At 38.2% G+C, this 24,068-nt stretch overlaps 1 protein-coding gene across 1 annotated transcript; it reads right to left on the reverse strand.

Moving 5' to 3' along the window:
* Positions 1 to 89: 89 nt before the first annotated feature.
* On the reverse strand, positions 90 to 19,221 carry LOC117752483 (alpha-tectorin-like). The gene is made up of 25 exons (XM_034569817.1): positions 19,203 to 19,221; positions 17,367 to 17,390; positions 10,412 to 10,527; positions 9,872 to 10,150; positions 9,681 to 9,776; positions 9,400 to 9,550; positions 8,668 to 9,068; positions 7,989 to 8,565; positions 7,319 to 7,902; positions 6,619 to 7,171; positions 5,937 to 6,532; positions 5,491 to 5,645; positions 4,902 to 5,299; positions 4,593 to 4,789; positions 3,728 to 4,123; positions 3,348 to 3,631; positions 2,831 to 3,108; positions 2,568 to 2,687; positions 2,229 to 2,413; positions 1,976 to 2,136; positions 1,421 to 1,672; positions 1,129 to 1,288; positions 815 to 917; positions 595 to 711; positions 90 to 545 (listed from the first exon to the last, which is right to left on the reverse strand). Exons 1-24 carry the CDS (start codon positions 19,207 to 19,209, stop codon positions 620 to 622), a joined length of 6,165 nt encoding a protein of 2,054 aa, XP_034425708.1. The 5' UTR covers positions 19,210 to 19,221; the 3' UTR covers positions 90 to 545; positions 595 to 619.
* Between the last annotated feature and the right edge of the window lie 4,847 nt (positions 19,222 to 24,068).

Below are 24,068 nucleotides of genomic sequence, written 5' to 3' on the forward strand. Positions count from 1 at the left end.
AAAGATCGATTACATTTGGGCCCGAACTAAAGGGTGGATCAAATCATTTGTATCAATGTCTTTGACATTGCATCTCTTTCTTTTATTTGACATTTTATCGATTTCCCATATAGAAATCCTTGTATTGTAATGTAAAGCACTTCTTTGAGAAACCTCCACTATGAACAATCACGTACTTCAGTGTTCCTGCTGGACTGGGTTTGTGTTCAAAAAATCGTAGGCAACAAATTAGATCTGTTCTCCACACATGAAAATTCTTTAATTACACTTGGAACCTTTACGATACATGATCATTTGATTAGACACGGCCATTTTATTACATTACATATCATTTAGCTGACACTTTTATCCAAAGCAACTTACAATAAGTGCATTCAACCATGAAGGTACAAACCCAGAACAACAAGAATCAAGAAAATGCAATTTCTTCAAAAACGCATGGGATTGAATCAACGAATATAATCTGTTAGTACACCAAACAAGTGGTTTCAGCTTTATCATGCTGTATGTAAGTGCCCCCTAACCCTAATTTACTGATGTAAATCAAAATTACTTAAAAAATGTTGTTATAATCCAAATATGTTGATTAATTTTAAAATACCGATCATCACTGATCTCCCTAGACCAGAATTTTGGCGGTAAGCAAACTGAGCAACAGGGTCACCAGCGGAGTCAACAGGCCTGGGGCAGAGCTTGTCTCCCTTGATATGCCTGCAAGAGAAGAATCAGAATTTCAAAACATGAATGAAATCACACTCAAGCTCTTTGTCATCTACAAGAATGTAAAAGTTGTGAAAAGATAAGAGAGCTTTACCACTTGTTCTGTCCATTAGGCTTAGGGGTCCTACTGACAGGTATGAAGTGTCATGGAAGTTTACATCCCTCTCAACTCGCCTGTGGTGGCCCGGGTAGCAGTGCTGCAAAAAAGAACATGAGAGGCTTATGCTAATTCACCTGTTGACAATTGCGCCATCTTGCGCAACATCAAAGAGCATCAAATAGCATCAAATAGCATCAATTAGCTAATTAAAACCAAACTTATCAGGAAAAGCTGACCCCTAACATTGCTGAGTAGGGGTTTATGACATATCCTTTAGCCAGCCACCATATATTTTTAATACAACTCACAGCTGTGCAGTTGTTGTTTCTCAGAAGACACAGGTGAACCCGGCAGTGCAGGTAAATGGAAGAAAAGTTGGAAAATGTGAACATCCTGAAGGAGAAACGAGCCACAGTGGAGTTGCCGTTCTCAATCAGTTTTACTGTCCCATCCTCTTCATTAGGGCACCTGGAAGACAGGGAAGGTAACATTGTGAAAGAGAGAAATGGTAGACCAAGTGAAGAGAAGTACTTTTTCATATTTGGCAATCAAGAGTGAGAAATCACTCTTAAGATGAAAGAGTTGCAATAGTTCCTTTACTCTGAACTGATGAGATCCCAGCGAACAGGGTAGGTCTCCTGGTTGACTGGCGTGGCCCAACAAGAGTCCAAAACAGTGGAGATCTGCCGCTGATCGACTCCTTCCGTGCGCACCGCCACATACAATCTCTGGTCTATTTCCATTTCAACATTCCTGTTGCTGGTGAAGGGGTGGCGGAAGCCAGCATCCTGGTAGGGGATCATCCTCATGTGATACTCCCCTTGGCCAGCTGGAAGCTTCTTCCTCACAATGCTATGAAGAAAACACGTACTGACTTTAGAAGGAATCCATTGACAGGTATTTGTTGACTTCGAAGCTCAAGAGTCTTAATTGGAAATGCATTAAAAGTTAACCTATTTATTAATTTAAATGGTGGGTGATGAGTGAGTAATTGTGAGTAATTACACAAGGTTTCCTTCCACTGTTTTATATAATTATTTTTGAAATACTTAACAATTGACACTCTAGTAACATCTTATACACCATGACAGACCTTGATGGACCAAAGTGATGAAATCGATCAAATACAACATATAGAGGAAATGGGCTGGTTACCTCTCTACAGGATTAATGCCCACATCCATAGACACGGCCTGAGTCAGAGGGTAGACACAGCAGAAGAGCAGATGGATGTTCCTCTGGCGGCTGATTAGTCCATCATGAGGGTCCACATCGCCCTGGATGGTATTCTCATAGATGAAATGGGTTCCATTGCTCTTCAAATTGAAATGACAAAACAGTATTAGTTGGTTTGGAAATAAATGATCTGAAATTATATTCTGTATGAACTGATCACGAGTGACTGCACCTTGAGGACCGTGCCGCAGTGACGCTCGTTGTTGTTGAAGTCGAACACCAGTCGTCCATTCTGAAGAGCACCTTTACAGGACTCCTCTTTGAGATGGAGGGCGTCGGAGTGGAAGCCAGCTTCAAAGAGCTGACAGCGGGACACGGACATGGTGCCCGCACTACTGACGCAAGAGATGGACGAGTCTATGAGAGAGAGAGAGTTAGAAATAAAAATGTGTCTCTTTAGTTTTTTAGAATTTCGTCTCGTTTTAGGCCACATGAGCTTTTATAATATGTGTATCTGTTCTGTAAGTGTCAGTAGGAATGTCTTTGTCAACAGTGTTTTAAGAGGCCTCACCGTAGCTCTCGTTATTGCGCCGATGGTGGTGTTCATCACAGAAGCAGCCGTAAACCCCGTCCTTCTGACCACACCACTCATACTCTGTGCAGTTCAGCTCTTCACACGGGTCGGATGTGGCTGTGGAAGTAGTGAGGAAAGGACAAGAGGAAAAGTTACGAAATGGAATAAGTCAAAGTAGTGCAAACGGCTCGCTCTATTAACCTATTGAGTTATTGTCTCATTTATCATCTTGGCTATCAATTAGTTAAGTTCAACTTTACCACATTGCAAAGCCGGACGCCACTCAGAGATGTTCAATCCCAAAACGGTGCAGGTTCTCTCATAGGCTGAGATGGCAGAGCACAGCATGCCATTGGCTGGAGTGTAGAGGCAGAGATCATAGACACAGGAAGTGAAGAATGGTTGGGGGTTAGAGTGTAAGTGGCAGTCGCTGAATGGGCCGCTGGTGTTGGTGATGATGCTGCACAGCTCAGTGTATTCTTCCCTATAGATGCAGTTGTTCAATCCATCATCGATCCTTTCATCAGTTGATCCACATCTAGAAAAGGCATCATACATATTTACTCTTGAAGAGACTGACTTTGTTTCCTTTGCTACAACATTCTTCTCTGTAAGATTTCAACAATCCACTTATATGAGACTTGTAAACAATGTTTTAAATGTGTAGTGGTGAAACTGGGGAAGATACTATCTACTCTATGTAGAGAAAGTGTTTTAACTGACAATGATAATTCGGTGGTGGAATATCCTAAATAAGTTCTTTTCATAGCAGCTCACCCTGATTGGCTTGTCGGTGCCTTCCAGCTGTGTCCAAACTCATTGTCATTTTGTGCCAGCGTGCCATTGGGCAAGAATTTGTCATCTGCAGGATCATTGTTGAAATTTCCACACATCCCAGTGACTTTGTTTTGATGATTTTGGCCGATTCTGACCACTAAGGTACTGGTGCCGTCAAAATGGACCATCAGGTCATTGGCAACGACCACTATGTAGCTTCCCTGCCTCACAATGTGAGCTAGAGCTCCTCTGGGGGTTGGAAGAGAAACCACACTTCCATTTACCTGGAGGGAAGAGAGACAGACAAAAGGTGAAGAGGAACTTGTTCACACCAGACAGAAACAGTGACATGTTCTTTCTTAGAGTAATCACAGGCTTACCGTTACTCTCTTATTTGGTCCAATCCTCAGATTCACTCTCTCTGTTTGGTTTGAGAGGAATATATCCACTGCTGACACATATGACACGCGGTTGTTGCCACGGTGATTATTGGTGGCAGCTACTAGAAATTGGGTTCCACTGGTCCTGTTGCCAACACTCTCAGTGATGGTGTAAGAGCAAGTGCCCTGGAAATGAGCCAGTGCCCCATCAAAGGTGTAGTAATGTGGATCCCCCCACACGGTGCAAATGGCCATTGCACTGAAACAGCCCAGCTTTCCATTTCTGATGGTGCACTGTTGTGCAGGCGTGCAAGATGCAGCAGAGCAGCGCAGGTCGTTTGGAGCATGACATTCACATCTCCGGGAGCAGCCGTCTGTCCAGAAGGACTCACCCGCCTGCAACATGGGAGGAGAGGAGACACATGAAAACTTCCAAAATTTAGCATTTTCTACAATAATAACACAAAAAACAGTGCTGAGAAGAATGGAAAATGTTATATAGCACACATTAGTTACTTATCTTGATTGATAGAATGAAGACTTTATGTTCATTATGTATGTATGTAGCAAATATGTATTCCTGGTTTAAATAATCTGATGACAGACCAGGCAACTTCACTTTTATTAAATGAAGATACAGTTTTTTGATAAGCATAGTGATGGGTGACAGACGCAGGAAGTGGACATCAGGATTCTGACATCTAAGAGAGCTGCTTAATAGCTCTTTACCAATGGTCAATGGCCATATGTACAAAGACTGACATATTTGCAGAATTTATCTGATAGGAACTATTCAATATTCTACTGTTCAATTTTCGAGCATATTGATAGAAATCTTGTTTTATTGTTCATTTGTATGACTTACATCATAGTAGAAGCCGTCATATTGGCAGCCACAGTTTTCCACAGGGACACACCTCGTCCCACTCCTGACGAACCCCTCATCACAGAAACATCCCTCAGAGCAAACCTGCTCACAGGTGGCATCAACGCTGCTGGCACAGGTGTGGCCACAGTCGGTACCACACAGCTCATAATGGCTGTTGACTGGACAGCTAAGTCCTTAATAATTCAGGAAAGAAAAGGTGGCTATTAGATGGTTATCGTAGATTTAAAAAATCTAAATACAGTAGTTCAGTCAGTTTGCTAGTGATGCATGAACGGCTTGACTCACTGCAGGTGGTGTTCTGTCTCCAAGGGTAGATTCGAACATTGGCAGACTGACAGGCACTGACATAAGCTTGAATGGCCCTGCACACAAGATCTTGACCATTTCCCGACACACAAACGTCAAACACACAATCGTTGAAATATGGCGCCGGGTCCACTTCCTCGTGGCAGAAGCTGAAGGGGCCGTCAGCTGCTTGAATCACTTCACACTGAGCTCTAGCAGGGCGCTCATCGGCACACCGAGGGCAGGAGGAACCACAGCCATCGCTGCAGGTGTAGTTTCCTGCCACCTTCCAAGATGTTCCAAACTGACCTGGAGTGGGGACTATTGCTCCAGATGGGGTGCGGAAGTCATCACTGTGATTTCCATTGAAGTTTCCACAAAGTCCACATGTTTTTCCTCTATAAGGATGATAATTAATTGGGAAAATTCAGTGCCATTAACCCGGTACAATCAATCAATCAAACATTACTTGTGTTGCCCCTTTAATGTACAGTAGGTTAGTGCAATACAAAGACAAATACTTTAACTATTTACAACTAAAACACTTCTGTGAAAGTTGTTTGTGATTTAAACTCTGAATGACAAATACCTGTAATGTGATGGCACCGAGATGTACACTGTGCTCCATCCATCGTATGAGACGCTGAGGCCAAAATAAGCATTGATAAATGTGCGTGATCCACTTGCAAAGATCGACACATTTCCACTCAACAGAATTGGCAGATTGTTAATTATTCCGTTAACCTAAAACATTGGAGGAAAAAATTGCAAGAATAAGCTAAATATATATATTGTTTTACTTAAAATTAGTTGGATATTTGTGACCTAGATTCAGTTGCCAGTATTCTATGGTTATCAAACTACTGTAAAGGCAACATTTGTGAATTACCTCAAAATGATCTTAAATGTTTCTACTGAGATTATGTGTTACCAGTTACACAACTTTGCAAATGCCAATGTGTTTGCAGTAAGACAGAGCCCAAACTCTGGGGCCTCAAAAACTGATAATAATCTTTCAAACATTGTTCAACTCACCTCCACCACACCTCTGTTGTGCCTGGACACACGCAGTCGGTAACCCAATACATTCACAAAAACCTCAGCTGTGATTGAAACTGTCCTCCCATTCCACGGCTCATTCTTAGCCTCCACTGAAAATTGAACTCCATCAGTGTCATTACAGAGGGTTGCAAGAACATATCGGCAGGTTCCCTGGAAGTCAAAGGCCTTGCGATCAAATGTGAGGTAATGGGGGTCTCCAGAGGCAGAGCAGGTGCCATGAGGGTTGGGATGGCAGCCAAACTCGCCCCCCACCACACGGCAGGACTCCTGGGGACCACAGGAGCTGGGACTACAGTGCACTAACCCAGTTGTGCCATTACAGGAACACGAGCTCTGACATTCTTCACTGTCCCAGAACTGTTCTCCACCTTGCCGATAGCGTCCATTGTGATGGCATCCGCAGGATGTTGGTGGCACACACTGGTTGCCATTGAGGACAAAACCATCATCACACTGGCAACCCTCCTGGCACACAGTGTCACAGGTGAATGGGAAAGAGAGGCTGGGGCAAGTGGAAGGACAAGCGGTTTCACAAAGTTCATAGCGGCTGTTTCGAGGGCAGGTTTGATCTAGAGGATAACAAACAGGTTGAAAAGGTCATTACATTGTTTTATACCATATTTAAAGTTAACACAACAGGAGGAAAAGTGCTTACCACAGCCCGTTGCATTCCTCCAGTGTGGCAAGGCAACGCCCTTCTGCTGACAAATCAGTGCATAATCCCGTAGGACCTCACAAAGTGTGGATGCTGGATCACTAGAGCCTCCCAGGATCTCCATGCACACTTCCACATGCGGCCTTGGGTCTACCATGGCCCAACACTGGGTAAACGGCCCCTCTCTTGAGCCAATGATTCCACAGTACTCACTGGAGTTGTAATTTGTTGGAGAATTACGATTTACACTTTCTACACAGTGTGCAGCGAGGGAGCCGTCTCGCCAGCTGTCTCCAAAGACCTGAGAGCTGTTGACCGGAATGCCATTGGGTGTGCGGAAGTCGTCATGTGAGTGACCATTGTAGTTACCACAGAGTCCACCCAGGGAACCGTTGTAGACACCAGGTGCAGTGACACGCACAAAGTGAGGCCAGACTGTCTGCACGGTCACACCAAAGGACGTGCGAATGATGATACTGTGAATGCTGCTGTGGTAGATTTGGATTCGGTTGGATGCTGAGCTGAAAGGTAGTCTGATCCGCTGACCGTCCACCTAGAGAGCCATTTAAACAGCCAGAGTCAGACATGCTTGGAAATAAGACGTTCATTCAAAAAATCCAAAATGTATGTATTTGTTTGGACCTTCGTCCTTTCGTGTTTCTTTTGTCTTCAGTTTTTGTAGTATCCTTAATTATCTTACCTGAACCGTGCTGCTGTTGGCCATCTCAATGGAGACTTGTGTTCCCTCTGCCTCAAACTTTAGCAACCTGGCAAATCCGTGGTGGCCTCTGGGTACTTTTTCTGCTGTCACCACAAAGTGGGTGTGAGCAGACAATCCCATCACTTTGGCCAGAGTCAGGCGACACGCCCCAGGATACTGGTACATCAGTCCATCAAATGTTTGATATGACCCTGGTCCCCTTGTCGAGCATGTTGCATAGCTGTTAGGTCTACACCCTCTTTCTCCCTCCTCCACCCTGCAGGACTCAAGTGGACTACAACTATGTGAATGACAAGTCATGCGGCCAAAACTGCAGCTACAACGTCTTCCACAGTTATTGTCAATTATCACAGTTTGTCCAGAGCTGTAGTAACGATCCTCAAAGCTGCAGCCACACTGAGCATGAGGGACACAGACCCCAGCACTGAGGATGTAGCCTGAATTGCAGATGCAGCTCTCCTGGGCAGGGAGAGGGCAGTTGTGGGTGGAATTGGGATTGACACAGGTAGCTGGACATCCTGTGCCTTGGGACTCAAAGTGGCTGTTGGCTGGGCAGGGGATTTCTAGACAAAAACATAAAATAGACATTGACCTCATGAAAATGTTGAAATGAAGTTTTAACATAATGTTAAATGAGTGACAGACATACCACAGAATCCTGATCTCCTCCAGCTTGGCAGCTGGATACCATTCTGCTGACACTGACTTGCGTAAACATGTAGTGCTTGACACAGAATGGGCTGGTACCCTCCTCCTACACAGAGATCATACACACAATTGTCCACAAAGGTCTGTGGGGGAAGTCGTTGATGGCAGGCGGCAAAAGGTCCAGGCCGTCTCTGGAGGATACCACAATGGTCTGCATTGTTGTATAAAGCTGTCTGCTGTGCAGCACAGTCAGCACAGTCCAGGCCTCTGCATCGGATCCCACATCCGCGCTCATCATCTCCTGGTGCTTTCCAACTCTGGGCGAATACCACATCAGAGCTCACAATGGCACCTTGGCGAGTTTTAAAGTCATCCCTGGGGTTGTTATTGAGGCTCCCACATAAGCCACAGGTTGCATTTTGGTAAGTGTGGGGTACGCTGATCCTGACATAATGATATGCGTCGTAAGAAACCACCAAGCCAAAGTTAGTACTGATGACCAGAGAAAAACCTGACTGGTAAACCTGGACAGAACCATTGCTCAGGGAGAATGGAATAGCAGCATAACTTCCATTGACCTGTAAGCACAGAAACAGGCAAAGACGTCATTGTTAACAATACAGAATACATAAAAATACTATATAAATAGGCGGTAGGCTTGTTGTGAGGTTGATGCTTACCTTAGCCTCACCACGATGTCCTTTGACGAGCTCGATAGTTTCATTGTTCACGAACACTTTCACCAGTCGTGTCCAAGAGACTCGTGTACTGCCACGGTTCTCGTTCTTGCCCTCTACTCGATAGTACGGCAGCCCACGACCACATTGTTCTGAGAGAACATAAGTGCAGGTACCTTGAAAGTGAAACACTCTGCCATCGAAGGTGCGGTAATGTGGATCACCACTAACGGTGCAGGTACTTCTCTGCACCGTCTGGCAGGAGAACTTAAATGAAGCACGACGGCAGATTTGTGAAAAGGAGCAGGGTTGCCTGAAACACTGCAGGCCTGCTCTGGTGCAGGTGCACTTCTGTGCGCAGGTTCCATCACTCCAGAATGAGTCTCCAACCTGCACAGAACTCCCTTTGAGAGAAATAAAAATAAAGGTTATTTGAAAGGCTGAGGCTTCTGTTACTATTTAACCATTTAACTTTTTGGGGGCATTTTTGCCTTTAATTTCAGAGCAAACAGTAGAGTGGTGACACAAAAGAATGAGAAAGGATGAATGGTCTAAAACAATTTGACTAACAGAAATACTTAAGTGTCCGCATAAATTCATCTTGACAAATCACCACATTCCCCGTGTAATAGCCATCAGCTTTGTGCAGCATATAAAACCTTAATCAATGGCTTATTTGTTGATCACATATCCACATTACATTAAATAAGTATCCCCCTCTGGTTCAGGTCTTACCATTAAAAGTGCAGACTTGTCCATGGTCTGTCCGGAAAGCCCAGCGACCGGGTACGTTGACGTTGCTGCTCAGACTGAAAACTGTTGCATTTCCACTGAATGATCCTGGGATGGTGAGATGGTGAGGAGAATGGGCCGTGTCATATCCAGCCTGGAAACACATGTTGCAAAGACACAATGAAATGTTTGTTTTCTTTCTATTTCTTCACTGCCATTACTGCAAGAACAGCATGGAAACTTAAAAACATGTTTTGCAGTTGTTTTTATTTGTAAGCACTAACCTGTACACTGCGGCTTGTTGCTGCTATTTGACCGTAGTTCATCAACACAAATGAGTAACTGCCACCAGAGATCAAGACTGCTTGCACTGTTGTTCGCTGTAAAAAATGAGTTGTTTTTACAAATAGTAATTGATAGAACACACATTCACAACAAAATCAAGTATTTCCCCAATAAAAACCAGCTGACTTACTGTGCCACTTCTTGGATAGTAGGCCACCTCATACCATGTAGCAACAAAGACCCAGTTGGCATTAAAGCGCAGTAATGGGAAGTAGGTATTAATGTCCCGTGTAGCTTGTTGGAGGACACTGCCACTGGTATATTGGTTGTAGTAGATCTGACCATTTCCTCGGTTATCCAAATCTGTCCAGAATGGAGCGATAAAATCTCTGGATCCACATAGTGGAAACCGTTGAGGTGAGTAACGATACCATGAAGCATTAAAGGTCAGGTGTCCATTGTGGTTCACCTGGAAACACATAAAACAGTATTTAATAATAAAGATTTAGTGGGGATTGATCACAGACAACCGTACAAATATCAACATATTTATAACATAAATGATGCAAAATGTTTTATGTTTATGTTTCACTACATACTATTTGCTTCTCCAAACCATTTTGTCTTTTTGTCTTTACAACTAAGATCTTGAATTGGAAGGGATTGTCTAACCAGTGGATGCAAATGGGATTTGTCCACATAGAATACAACAAAAACAATTTTTACATACATAGATCTGATTATGTGACTGTCCAAAGTAAACAAAAGCTCGTTGCAGGGGAATTCGAGGTGAACTTCCATCATCTGATCGAGAGCTTGTTCTTCCATTAATTGGGTAAAGGGGTCCTGTGTAAAGAATGAAAGAAGTGACATTAAAAAATAGAACAACCATATTGGTGTTATTATCATATAAAATTTCTAGATCATCACACCTAACCATTAATATCCTTGTTTGATCCTACTTGCAGAAACCCTGTATTTTTTGTGGTCTCTTAAAGAAATGTACTGACCGACCAGAACAGATCTTTTTCATGTCAGAAAGCTTTGCATGTCCACACGTTTTCCTTTTATTAATAATAATAAGCAAAACTTAACAAAAGGGCCAATTAATTGAGACATGACTTAAAGGTTCATTGTGTAGGATTTAGTGACATCCAGTGGTGAAGTTGCACGTTGCAGCTGAACACCCCTCACCTCACCCTCCCCTTCCAAAAATGATAGAGAGCCTGTGGAAGACTTCAGTTGTCATGAAAGTTCATAATAATTAGATAAGATAATTAGTTTGTCCAATTCTGGCTACTGTAAAACAAAAACTGCCGTCTCCATAGAGAACACCAACCCCCGATGTAAATATAAAGTATTTAAATACAAAGGGCCCATTATAGGGTAAAGGAAACAACAATTCGTAGAATTTAGATGAAACACACACTAATGAAAACATCACTAGGATTACTTTATTTTCAATTTCTGCCACTAGATCCCTTTCACCTAAATCTGACACATATTTTAAAGCTACTCAGTCTTGCTAACAAATGCGACACTGGTAATGGATGTGATCCGGTGGTAAAAGGTAAAACCCTGGCAACACCTGCTTTGAGCTGACTGACCTCAATGTGTGACTACCCTCGGAAGAGAATGAACAAAGAAAAAACTCAGAGCTTATTCAAACTTCAACTTACTTCGAGCCTGTGGTGCCGTTGTAGCCCCTAAAGCAAATGATTAGATATAATTAGACAAAACCATGAGATTTTTAACATCAATCAACATAGATGAGTCAATGAATTTATGTAAATACAACAACAAATGTGTATCTCGTTCACCTTGACCTCGGATAAATCAGTTCCAAAAGTTTACAAAGGCAAACAAATACAAAGAGCTTATTAAAACTTCAACTTACTTGTAGTCGGTGTTGTCGTTGTAGCTATTAAAGCAAATGATTTGATAAAATTAGAAAAAACTGAGACTTTTAACTTCAATCAACATAGATGAGTCAATGAATTATGTAAATACAACAACAAATGTGTATCTCGTTCACCTTGACCTCGGATAAATCAGTTCCAAAAGTTTACAAAGGCAAACAAATAGCTGATTAAAACTTCAACTTACTTGTAGTCGGTGTTGGCGTTGTAGCTATTAAAGCAAATGATTTGATAAAATTAGAAAAATACTGAGACTTTTAACTTCAATCAACATAGATGAGTCAATGAATTTAAGTAAATACAACAACAAATGTGTATCTCGTTCACCTTGACCTCAGATAAATCAGGTCCAAAAGTTTACAAAGGCAAACAAACACAAAGAGCTTATTAAAACTTCAACTTACTTGTAGTCGGTGTTGTCGTTGTAGCTATTAAAGCAAATGATTTGATAAAATTAGAAAAAACTGAGAATTTTAAATTCAATCAACATAGATGAGTCAATGAATTTAAGTAAATACAACAACAAATGTGTATCTCGTTCACCTTGACCTCAGATAAATCAGGTCCAAAAGTTTACAAAGGCAAACAAATAGCTGATTAAAACTTCAACTTACTTGTAGTCGGTGTTGGCGTTGTAGCTATTAAAGCAAATGATTTGATAAAATTAGAAAAATACTGAGACTTTTAACTTCAATCAACATAGATGAGTCAATGAATTTAAGTAAATACAACAACAAATGTGTATCTCGTTCACCTTGACCTCAGATAAATCAGTTCCAAAAGTTTACAAAGGCAAACAAATACAAACAGCTTATTAAAACTTCAACTTACTTGTAGTCGGTGTTGGCGTTGTAGCTATTAAAGCAAATGATTTGATATAATTAGAAAAATACTGAGACTTTTAACATCAATCAACATAGATGAGTCAATGAATTATGTAAATACAACAACAAATGTGTATCTCGTTAACCTTTACCTCGGATAAATCAGTTCCAAAAGTTTACAAAGGAAAACAAATACAAAGAGCTTATTAAAACTTCCACTTACTTGTAGTCGGTGTTGGCGTTGTAGCTATTAAAGCAAATAATTTGATAAAATTAGAAAAAACTGAGACTTTTAACTTCAATCAACATAGATGAGTCAATGAATTTGAGTAAATACAACAACAAATGTGTATCTCGTTCACCTTGACCTTGGATAAATCAGTTCCAAAAGTTTACAAAGGCAAACAAATAGCTGATTAAAACTTCAACTTACTTGTAGTCGGTGTTGGCGTTGTAGCTATTAAAGCAAATGATTTGATAAAATTAGAAAAATACTGAGACTTTTAACTTCAATCAACATAGATGAGTCAATGAATTTAAGTAAATACAACAACAAATGTGTATCTCGTTCACCTTGACCTCGGATAAATCAGTTCCAAAAGTTTACAAAGGCAAACAAATACAAAGAGCTTATTAAAACTTCCACTTACTTGTAGGCGGTGTTGGCGTTGTAGCTATTAAAGCAAATGATTTGATAAAATTAGAAAAAACTGAGACTTTTAAATTAAATCAACATAGATGAGTCAATGAATTTAAGTAAATACAACAACAAATGTGTATCTCGTTCACCTTGACCTCAGATAAATCAGGTCCAAAAGTTTACAAAGGCAAACAAATACAAAGAGCTTATTAAAACTTCAACTTACTTGTAGTCGGTGTTGTCGTTGTAGCTATTAAAGCAAATGATTTGATATAATTAGAAAAAACTGAGACTTTTAACTTCAATCAACATAGATGAGTCAATGAATTTAAGTAAATACAACAACAAATGTGTATCTCGTTCACCTTGACCTTGGATAAATCAGTTCCAAAAGTTTACAAAGGCAAACAAATTCTAAGAGCTTATTAAAACTTCAACTTACTTGTAGTCGGTGTTGGCGTTGTAGCTATTAAAGCAAATGATTTGATAAAATTAGAAAAAACTGAGACTTTTAACTTCAATCAACATAGATGAGTCAATGAATTTAAGTAAATACAACAACAAATGTGTATCTCGTTCACCTTGACCTTGGATAAATCAGTTCCAAAAGTTTACAAAGGCAAACAAATAGCTGATTAAAACTTCAACTTACTTGTAGTCGGTGTTGGCGTTGTAGCTATTAAAGCAAATGATTTGATAAAATTAGAAAAATACTGAGACTTTTAACTTCAATCAACATAGATGAGTCAATGAATTTAAGTAAATACAACAACAAATGTGTATCTCGTTCACCTTGACCTCAGATAAATCAGGTCCAAAAGTTTACAAAGTCAAACAAATACAAAGAGCTTATTAAAACTTCCACTTACTTGTAGTCGGTGTTGGCGTTGTAGCTATTAAAGCAAATAATTTGATAAAATTAGAAAAAACTGAGACTTTTAACTTCAATCAACATAGATGAGTCAATGAATAAAAGTAAATACAACAACAAATGTGTATCTCGTTCACCTTGACCTCAGATAAAGCAGGTCCAAAACTTTACAAAGGCAAACAAATACAAAGAGCTTATTAAAACTTCAACTTACTTGTAGTCGGTGTTGGCGTTGTAGCTATTAAAGCAAATGATTTGATAAAATTAGAAAAAACTGAGACTTTTAACTTCAATCAACATAGATGAGTCAATGAATTTAAGTAAATACAACAACAAATGTGTATCTCGTTCACCTTGACCTCAGATAAATCAGTTCCAAAAGTTTACAAAGGCAAACAAATAGCTGATTAAAACTTCAACTTACTTGTAGTCGGTGTTGGCGTTGTAGCTATTAAAGCAAATGATTTGAAATAATTAGAAAAATACTTAGACTTTTAACTTCAATCAACATAGATGAGTCAATGAATTATATAAATACAACAACAAATGTGTATCTCGTTCACCTTTACCTCGGATAAATCAGTTCCAAAAGTTTACAAAGGCAAACAAATACAAAGAGCTTATTAAAACTTCAACTTACTTGTAGTCGGTGTTGGCGTTGTAGCTATTAAAGCAAATGATTTGATATAATTAGAAAAATACTGAGACTTTCAACATCAATCAACATAGATGAGTCAATGAATTTATGTAAATGCGACAACAAATGTGTATCTCGTTCACCTTGACCTTGGATAAATCAGTTCCAAAAGTTTACAAAGGCAAACAAATAGCTGATTAAAACTTCAACTTACTTGTAGTCGGTGTTGGCGTTGTAGCTATTAAAGCAAATGATTTGATAAAATTAGAAAAAACTGAGACTTTTAACTTCAATCAACATAGATGAGTCAATGAATTTAAGTAAATACAACAACAAATGTGTATCTCGTTCACCTTGACCTTGGATAAATCAGTTCCAAAAGTTTACAAAGGCAAACAAATAGCTGATTAAAACTTCAACTTACTTGTAGTCGGTGTTGGCGTTGTAGCTATTAAAGCAAATGATTTGATAAAATTAGAAAAATACTGAGACTTTTAACTTCAATCAACATAGATGAGTCAATGAATTTAAGTAAATACAACAACAAATGTGTATCTCGTTCACCTTGACCTCAGATAAATCAGGTCCAAAAGTTTACAAAGGCAAACAAATACAAAGAGCTTATTAAAACTTCAACTTACTTGTAGTCGGTGTTGGCGTTGTAGCTATTAAAGCAAATGATTTGATAAAATTAGAAAAAACTGAGACTTTTAACTTCAATCAACATAGATGAGTCAATGAATTTAAGTAAATACAACAACAAATGTGTATCTCGTTCACCTTGACCTCAGATAAATCAGTTCCAAAAGTTTACAAAGGCAAACAAATAGCTGATTAAAACTTCAACTTACTTGTAGTCGGTGTTGGCGTTGTAGCTATTAAAGCAAATGATTTGAAATAATTAGAAAAATACTTAGACTTTTAACTTCAATCAACATAGATGAGTCAATGAATTATATAAATACAACAACAAATGTGTATCTCGTTCACCTTTACCTCGGATAAATCAGTTCCAAAAGTTTACAAAGGCAAACAAATACAAAGAGCTTATTAAAACTTCAACTTACTTGTAGTCGGTGTTGGCGTTGTAGCTATTAAAGCAAATGATTTGATATAATTAGAAAAATACTGAGACTTTCAACATCAATCAACATAGATGAGTCAATGAATTTATGTAAATGCGACAACAAATGTGTATCTCGTTCACCTTGACCTTGGATAAATCAGTTCCAAAAGTTTACAAAGGCAAACAAATAGCTGATTAAAACTTCAACTTACTTGTAGTCGGTGTTGGCGTTGTAGCTATTAAAGCAAATGATTTGATAAAATTAGAAAAATACTGAGACTTTTAACTTCAATCAACATAGATGAGTCAATGAATTTAAGTAAATACAACAACAAATGTGTATCTCGTTCACCTTGACCTCAGATAAATCAGTTCCAAAAGTTTACAAAGGCAAACAAATACAAACAGCTTATTAAAACTTCAACTTACTTGTAGTCGGTGTTGGCGTTGTAGCTATTAAAGCAAATAATTTGATAAAATTAGAAAAAACTGAGACTTTTAACTTCAATCAACATAGATGAGTCAATGAATTTAAGTAAATACAACAACAAATGTGTATCTCGTTCACCTTGACCTCAGATAAAGCAGGTCCAAAAGTTTACAAAGGCAAACAAATACAAAGAGCTTATTAAAACTTCAACTTACTTGTAGTCGGTGTTGGCGTTGTAGCTATTAAAGCAAATGATTTGAAATAATTAGAAAAATACTTAGACTTTTAACTTCAATCAACATAGATGAGTCAATGAATTAAAGTAAATACAACTACAAATGTGTATCTCGTTCACCTTGACCTCAGATAAATCAGGTCCAAAAGTTTACAAAGGCAAACAAATACAAAGAGCTTATTAAAACTTCAACTTACTTGTAGTCGGTGTTGGCGTTGTAGCTATTAAAGCAAATGATTTGATAAAATTAGAAAAATACTGAGACTTTTAACTTCAATCAACATAGATGAGTCAATGAATTTAAGTAAATACAACAACAAATGTGTATCTCGTTCACCTTGACCTCAGATAAATCAGTTCCAAAAGTTTACAAAGGCAAACAAATACAAACAGCTTATTAAAACTTCAACTTACTTGTAGTCGGTGTTGGCGTTGTAGCTATTAAAGCAAATGATTTGATATAATTAGAAAAATACTGAGACTTTTAACATCAATCAACATAGATGAGTCAATGAATTATATAAATACAACAACAAATGTGTATCTCGTTCACCTTTACCTCGGATAAATCAGTTCCAAAAGTTTACAAAGGCAAACAAATACAAAGAGCTTATTAAAACTTCAACTTACTTGTAGTCGGTGTTGGCGTTGTAGCTATTAAAGCAAATGATTTGATATAATTAGAAAAATACTGAGACTTTCAACATCAATCAACATAGATGAGTCAATGAATTTATGTAAATGCGACAACAAATGTGTATCTCGTTCACCTTGACCTCGGATAAATCAGTTCCAAAAGTTCACAAAGGCAAACAAATACAAAGAGCTTATTAAAACGTCCACTTACTTGTAGTCGGTGTTGGCGTTGTAGCTATTAAAGCAAATAATTTGATAAAATTAGAAAAAACTGAGACTTTTAACTTCAATCAACATAGATGAGTCAATGAATTAAAGTAAATACAACAACAAATGTGTATCTCGTTCACCTTGACCTCAGATAAATCAGTTCCAAAAGTTTACAAAGGGAAACAAATACAAAGAGCTTATTAAAACTTCCACTTACTTGGAGGCCAAGTAGTCCTCAAAGCTATTAAAGCAAATGATTAGATATAATTAGACAAAACCATGAGACTTTTAACTTCAATCAACATAGATGAGTCAATGAATTTATGTAAATACAACAACAAATGTGTATCTCGTTCACCTTGACCTCAGATAAATCAGGTCCAAAAGTTTACAAAGGCAAACAAATAGCTTATTAAAACTTCAACTTACTTGTAGTCGGTGTTGGCGTTGTAGCTATTAAAGTAAATGATTTGAAATAATTAGAAAAATACTGAGACTTTTAACTTCAATCAACATAGATGAGTCAATGAATTTAAGTAAATACAACAACAAATGTGTATCTCGTTCACCTTGACCTCAGATAAATCAGGTCCAAAAGTTTACAAAGTCAAACAAATACAAAGAGCTTATTAAAACTTCAACTTACTTGTAGTCGGTGTTGTCGTTGTAGCTATTAAAGCAAATGATTTGATATAATTAGAAAAATACTGAGACTTTTCACATCAATCAACATAGATGAGTCAATGAATTAAAGTAAATAACACAACAAATGTGTATCTCGTTCACCTTGACTTCGGATAAATCAGTTCCAAAAGTTCACAAAGGCAAACAAATACAAATAGCTGATTAAAACTTCAACTTACTTGTAGTCGGTGTTGGCGTTGTAGCTATTAAAGCAAATAATTTGATAAAATTAGAAAAAACTGAGACTTTTAACTTCAATCAACATAGATGAGTCAATGAATTAAAGTAAATACAACAACAAATGTGTATCTCGTTCACCTTTACCTCGGATAAATCAGTTCCAAAAGTTTACAAAGGCAAACAAATACAAAGAGCTTATTAAAACTTCAACTTACTTGTAGTCGGTGTTGGCGTTGTAGCTATTAAAGCAAATGATTTGATATAATTAGAAAAATACTGAGACTTTCAACATCAATCAACATAGATGAGTCAATGAATTTATGTAAATGCGACAACAAATGTGTATCTCGTTCACCTTGACCTCGGATAAATCAGTTCCAAAAGTTTACAAAGGCAAACAAATACAAAGAGCTTATTAAAACTTCAACTTACTTGTAGTCGGTGTTGGCGTTGTAGCTATTAAAGCAAATGATTTGATATAATTAGAAAAATACTGAGACTTTTCACATCAATCAACATAGATGAGTCAATGAATTAAAGTAAATAACACAACAAATGTGTATCTCGTTCACCTTGACTTCGGATAAATCAGTTCCAAAAGTTTACAAAGGCAAACAAATACAAACAGCTTATTAAAACTTCAACTTACTTGGAGTCGGTGTTGTCGTTGTAGCTATTAAAGCAAATGATTTGATATAATTAGAAAAATACTGAGACTTTTCACATCAATCAACATAGATGAGTCAATGAATTAAAGTAAATAACACAACAAATGTGTATCTCGTTCACCTTGACTTCGGATAAATCAGTTCCAAAAGTTTACAAAGGCAAACAAATAGCTTATTAAAACTTCAACTTACTTGGAGTCGTTGTTGGCGTTGTAGCTATTAAAGCAAAAGATTTGATAAAATTAGAAAAATACTGAGACTTTTCACATCAATCAACATAGATGAGTCAATGAATTTAAGTAAATACAACAACAAATGTGTATCTCGTTCACCTTGACCTCAGATAAATCAGGTCCAAAAGTTTACAAAGGCAAACAAATACAAAGAGCTTCAACTTACTTGTAGTCTGAGGAGTCCCCAAAGCTATGAGAGAAAACGTATAGATATAATTAGAAAAATACAGAGACTTTTAACGTCAATCAACAAAGATCAGTCAATGAATATTTAAAGAAAATACTTACTCATCATCCCCAAAAGTAGCAGAGGCCACAGGATTTGACGTGCCATTTTTGAAAGTTCAGAAATCAAACCTGCTGATCAAATATGATGCATCAAAATTCAATGAGGGAAAAAAAAAAAAAAACTAAACTAGGAATCACACAGGAAGCACAGAACCCCACAGGAATGCAAAATCCTGTATATTTGTATTTATGAAGTGCAAAAACAGTGTCTCTGTTATATTCTGCTCACTGGCTATAGCAGGAATGATCCCCTATGTGACTGAGGTAATAATGGTATTAAACAATAAACTGGCAATGTTAGAAGATGATAAACATAATATTGTTTCATTAGATACAATTTATTGTCATTACAGTTAAAAGTCTACAGATGGAAATACAGTTTTAAGCAAAATACCATCATGCAACATCACACTTCTGAAATAATGTTTCAATCTTACAAAATGAATGCATTACCTGTGCACTGTTTGCTGTTCTGTCACCTCTCATCAATGTCACACAGCTGGAAGTGTCCAGCCTTTATACAGTGAAAGCTGGCACAGTTCCAGGAAGTTGTGGTTTGACCTGTTTGCAGGTAAATTCTCGTTGCTTCCTCATAACAGTGATTGATGCAGATAAACTGCAGAAACCGAGAGTCATTACAAAATACCGAAAAGCAAAACATGAACTTGAGTTCAGCAACTCTGTGTTAACATCTGAGAATATGCCCTTTTGTTATCTTCATAATATTATCTCGTAAAGGTTTGGTGTGTTTAGATAAAAAAAATAAATGACGATAGTTTTGAGATGCAGATTAATGTAATTTATTTTTGAAAAACTAGAATTGAAAAAAAAAGAAAAGTCTACTTTCCTGAATCTAATCTTTAATACTGTGGATAATGTGCAGAACGTGAAGAGTTTTTACAGGTTGTATTTATGTGGGTGTATAAATTTGACATGAAACATGAAAATCCTTTTAACTTTGAAGATCTTTCCTCCACTTTAACCACAAAGATTTGATTGTTGAAACTAGAATTGTTTGAGTGCTCGCGACACAGATCTGGGTGTGGACGGTCGGGACACGTCTCTACCAGTGATGCAGTTTTGCTAAATGGCCCTTAATAAATTAACCTTTTTCATTTTGTGTTACCAGTCTATGCAGCAATTTGGAGTTGCCGTATATATGTTTTCCACAAACAGTTGCTTCTTATGGAAAGTTGGGATGTGGTCAATACTTCACTCTGCATTATGCATTATGGTGCAGCTGCAGCTCGGCAGTAGGAGTGGTGTTGATGATGACCGGGGGCGAACCTGAAGTATTTTACAGTTTAATGGTTGTCATGGAATTGTAAAAAATGTTTTACTTGAAAGAAAACAACATCAGTTGAGATATGTTTTAAATTTCAGTGGTTGCACGTAAGGAAATTAAGACATCAGGTCCTTTCATGTAAAAAAAAAAGAGCCAAAGTGTACGGCTGAAATATTTACTGTGGAATGTCTGCCTCTCCTTGTCCATGGGTGGATAAAGGGCAGAGTTCTCAGTACATGTTGTTCACAAAGACGTGAACATTTTTTATAAAGTAAAACAATCACCTGTCCAACAGATGTCAGGTGATTCATTTGGACATGATGATGATGAGTTTGAGAACAAACAACAAAAAGGGGCCAGTTTCTGTTAAGTTATATCAACATTTCAAAGTAAACTTTGTTCAGCAACTCATTGCAATTGGATGTGTGCGCTCATGCGCGCATATGAATGACAGGTCACAAGTGTAACTTGTCATTTTGGCCATCTGACAACAAAATGTCAGATGGACCTACGTCCCAAGATCTGAAGATGTGTTTAAGGTCAACAACTTCCTGTTCCAATACCTTTGATCTAAGTGAAACTATTCAAACTTAGAATTTAATTATTGTCACATGGCCTCTTTTGGGTGTTGATGATGTTTCTAACACACGATGGACGCAAAACTGAAAGAAACAAAAAAAAAAAGAAACAAAACAATACAAATGAATAAAACAAGACGGCGACAAAGACAAGATTCATGAGTTATTACTGTCGGTGTGAGACGGCTGGTCTGTGTTCCTACTTGATCATTTTTTAGGGTTCAAGATTACATTTTATTATGTTTCATTATGTTTTCGGCTTGTCTGTCGTTAGGATATTTGTAGGACGCCTTCAGGGAATTTCTTCAAATCTGGTTCATATGTTCACCCAATGATGAACTAAATAGATTTTGGAAAGTTAAAGGTCTGACTGCTGACCTCATGTTCTATGAGTGTGATGTAGCAGGAACGCCCAGTTCGTCTGTGTCTTCTACGTGTGTCTCCGCTTTTTCACTGGGAGACAATTGTTTTAATTTTGCGTCTGTCGTGTGTTAGAATCAACCCCCCCACTCGTGAATCCAGCGGGGGAACCCCTGCTATGTTCTCACATCGACTTCTCCTGGATTTCTACGAACTTTATACCCAGAGGTCAGGTGGATAAAGTCCATAGAAAGAGTGGAGAGCGTCTCACACATGCACCTCCTCTGGAGAAAATACGGAGCAACTGTGGAGTTCAGTCTGACAGTAGCTCAAAACCGCTGTGGTTGGCGGAGACATGCAACCTCAGGCTGTTGTTCATTTGATTATTCCAGGAAGTTACCACTGTACGGAAACAACACGAAAGAATTTGATCAAAAGGAGGAGGGCCGACATGCTTGAAACTTTGGCTTACGAGAAAATATAAATGCATCCTCACATAAACCCACTTGCATACCATTCTATTCATGTAACGCAGGTTAGGTAGGGGTGTGACTTATTTTGGCAGCTTCTTCAAGGTAAATAACTTTGTAATAGCTTAAGTTACTCCCATGACCCGTCTCCAAAAGTTACATCTTAATGTCACGCAGCTCAGTTAAGGTTTGCTGATTCTCTTATGTCCAAGTTTTGCAACCAGAACATCAAATTAATTTATACTTTATACAGTTTTCCTGAGCTTTCTATATAACAGCAGTTACTCTTCACATTTTAAAAGATTAACATCAACACCAGTGACGGATATTATGTTTTCTCATAGTCCGTCCGTCCGTCCCATTCTTTTGAACATATCTCAAGAACGTCTTGACAGAATTATTTCAAATTTTACACAAATGTTCCCTGAGACTCAAAGATTAACTGATTAGATTTCAGTGGGCAAAGGTCATTGTGACCTCATTATAGTAAATATAATTTGTCAGGAACAGAGGTGGGATGCAACAAAGTATAAGTACTCCATTACTGTACTGAAGTAGATTTTTAATAATGAAAATATATGTACTTTCTACTCTTTACATTTTCAAAACTTTATTTTATTTTGGATCATCCAACACAACATCAAGACATATTTGAGCTTAAAAATGGACAAGAACACAGAAACGTTTCCTCGTCCATCACAACATACGTAACACGGTGGAAAGATGTTTCGAGACGAAGCAGACGAGAGGGAAGCTCAAACAAGGAGTGACAGAACGTGAAGAAGCTGATTAAGTCTACAATGTCCAAGCTGAAGCAGAGACACAAAACATTCCTCATCTCTGACCTTATTTAAATGAAGAACATTCAATTCGAAATATTGTAAACGTTTCCTCCTGGACTATTTTTCATGCTTACAAAGATTTTGTTGCTTTAACTCCTGTTTTTAATGTATTTTATTTGAAAAAAGAGTTGTTGAAGTTAAATAGACTTTGAGTCTGACTTTGCTTTGCACAGATACAGCTGTTAGAAATGGCTTTCAGAGGTGGACTTTTTATTGTTATACTTTGAGTACATTTCAGAGTTTGTTGAGTAGTTTTTAACACAAGTATCTGTACTTCTACCTGAGTAATTTTGCCAGCACTGGTCAGGAACACCTGGAAGGACTGAAAGTGCACTGGTTGATGGAGGCATACAGCTATCGTCCAGGGATTCTAGTTTTAGCATTCTTTAAAATTTGCTTAAAAGCTAATCTTGACAATCAGTTGATGCAGAATGAGACGATGGGTGGAACAACAGAGAAAGTGATGTACGAATGGTGTAGGCACACAACCCTCTCTTCATCTTCATCAGATGTAGGAAGAAACGCGGAAAGATGTTTGAATTACTTGACTGACTGTAAGCAGCTTAAACCAGTGTGGGTGGATGACTCAGGTTTTAATCAGTGTTAAGTGTGGAAGGGATTTACAGTAAACCTACAAGGAAGTCAAAATATATCAACTGAAATAGGAGCTGGATAATTACACATCAACCGAAACGCACGCTAAGCTTTTCAATTGACGTTCCCAATGGCCACTATTCGTTTTTTCAATATTTAGATGTTGCGCAAAGGACGGGAATAATTTTACTTCAGGTTTAATTATAGACGGGAATCATTTGACTGTGTGATAAATCAACAGCATCTCATGCAGTGCCTGTTCTCTAGCTGCCTGGTTGGTGTACAGTCCCTGACAAAAGTCTTGTCGCTTGGGTACAAGTTGACCTTAATTGCCCCTCAAATATATTTGTAATCAATTTTTTTTTACAAGAAATGGCTAATTTCAATCCCAACAGCTTTTGAAATAATGTTTTGGTGCCAAACGAAACTGCTGAAAAGCATTCTAACGTTCACAGCTTGGTAAAGCCCACTGAGTCAGTTTTTGCAAAGACAAAAGTCTTGTCGCCTTGTCATATGATGCACCCAATCCTAGATTACAGCCTCACCTGTGATCAATAATTGATCAATCAATTAGTGGGTGTGTATAAAAAGAACCCCAGCACACCAGACCTTCACATCAACTGCAACTTGACCTCTGACAACATGCCTAAGATTCACCCTGAGACCAAAGCGTTGATTATCAAGAGGCTGAAGACCAGATCCACTGCTGAGGTGGCTGACACCTTCAATGTGTATCA

Source organism: Hippoglossus hippoglossus, chromosome 19 (assembly GCF_009819705.1).
Source record: "Hippoglossus hippoglossus isolate fHipHip1 chromosome 19, fHipHip1.pri, whole genome shotgun sequence".
NCBI classification, from domain to species: Eukaryota; Metazoa; Chordata; class Actinopteri; order Pleuronectiformes; family Pleuronectidae; genus Hippoglossus; species Hippoglossus hippoglossus.

Excerpts from the sequence above, each read along its gene's own strand:
- LOC117752483 (XM_034569817.1), bottom strand. Across the intron at positions 4,790-4,901 it reads GAGACAGAACACCACCTGCA|GACTTAGCTGTCCAGTCAAC; the intron begins GTGAGTCAAGCC and ends TGAATTATTAAG. Across the intron at positions 1,673-1,975 it reads GGCATTAATCCTGTAGAGAG|CATTGTGAGGAAGAAGCTTC; the intron begins GTAACCAGCCCA and ends TTTTCTTCATAG.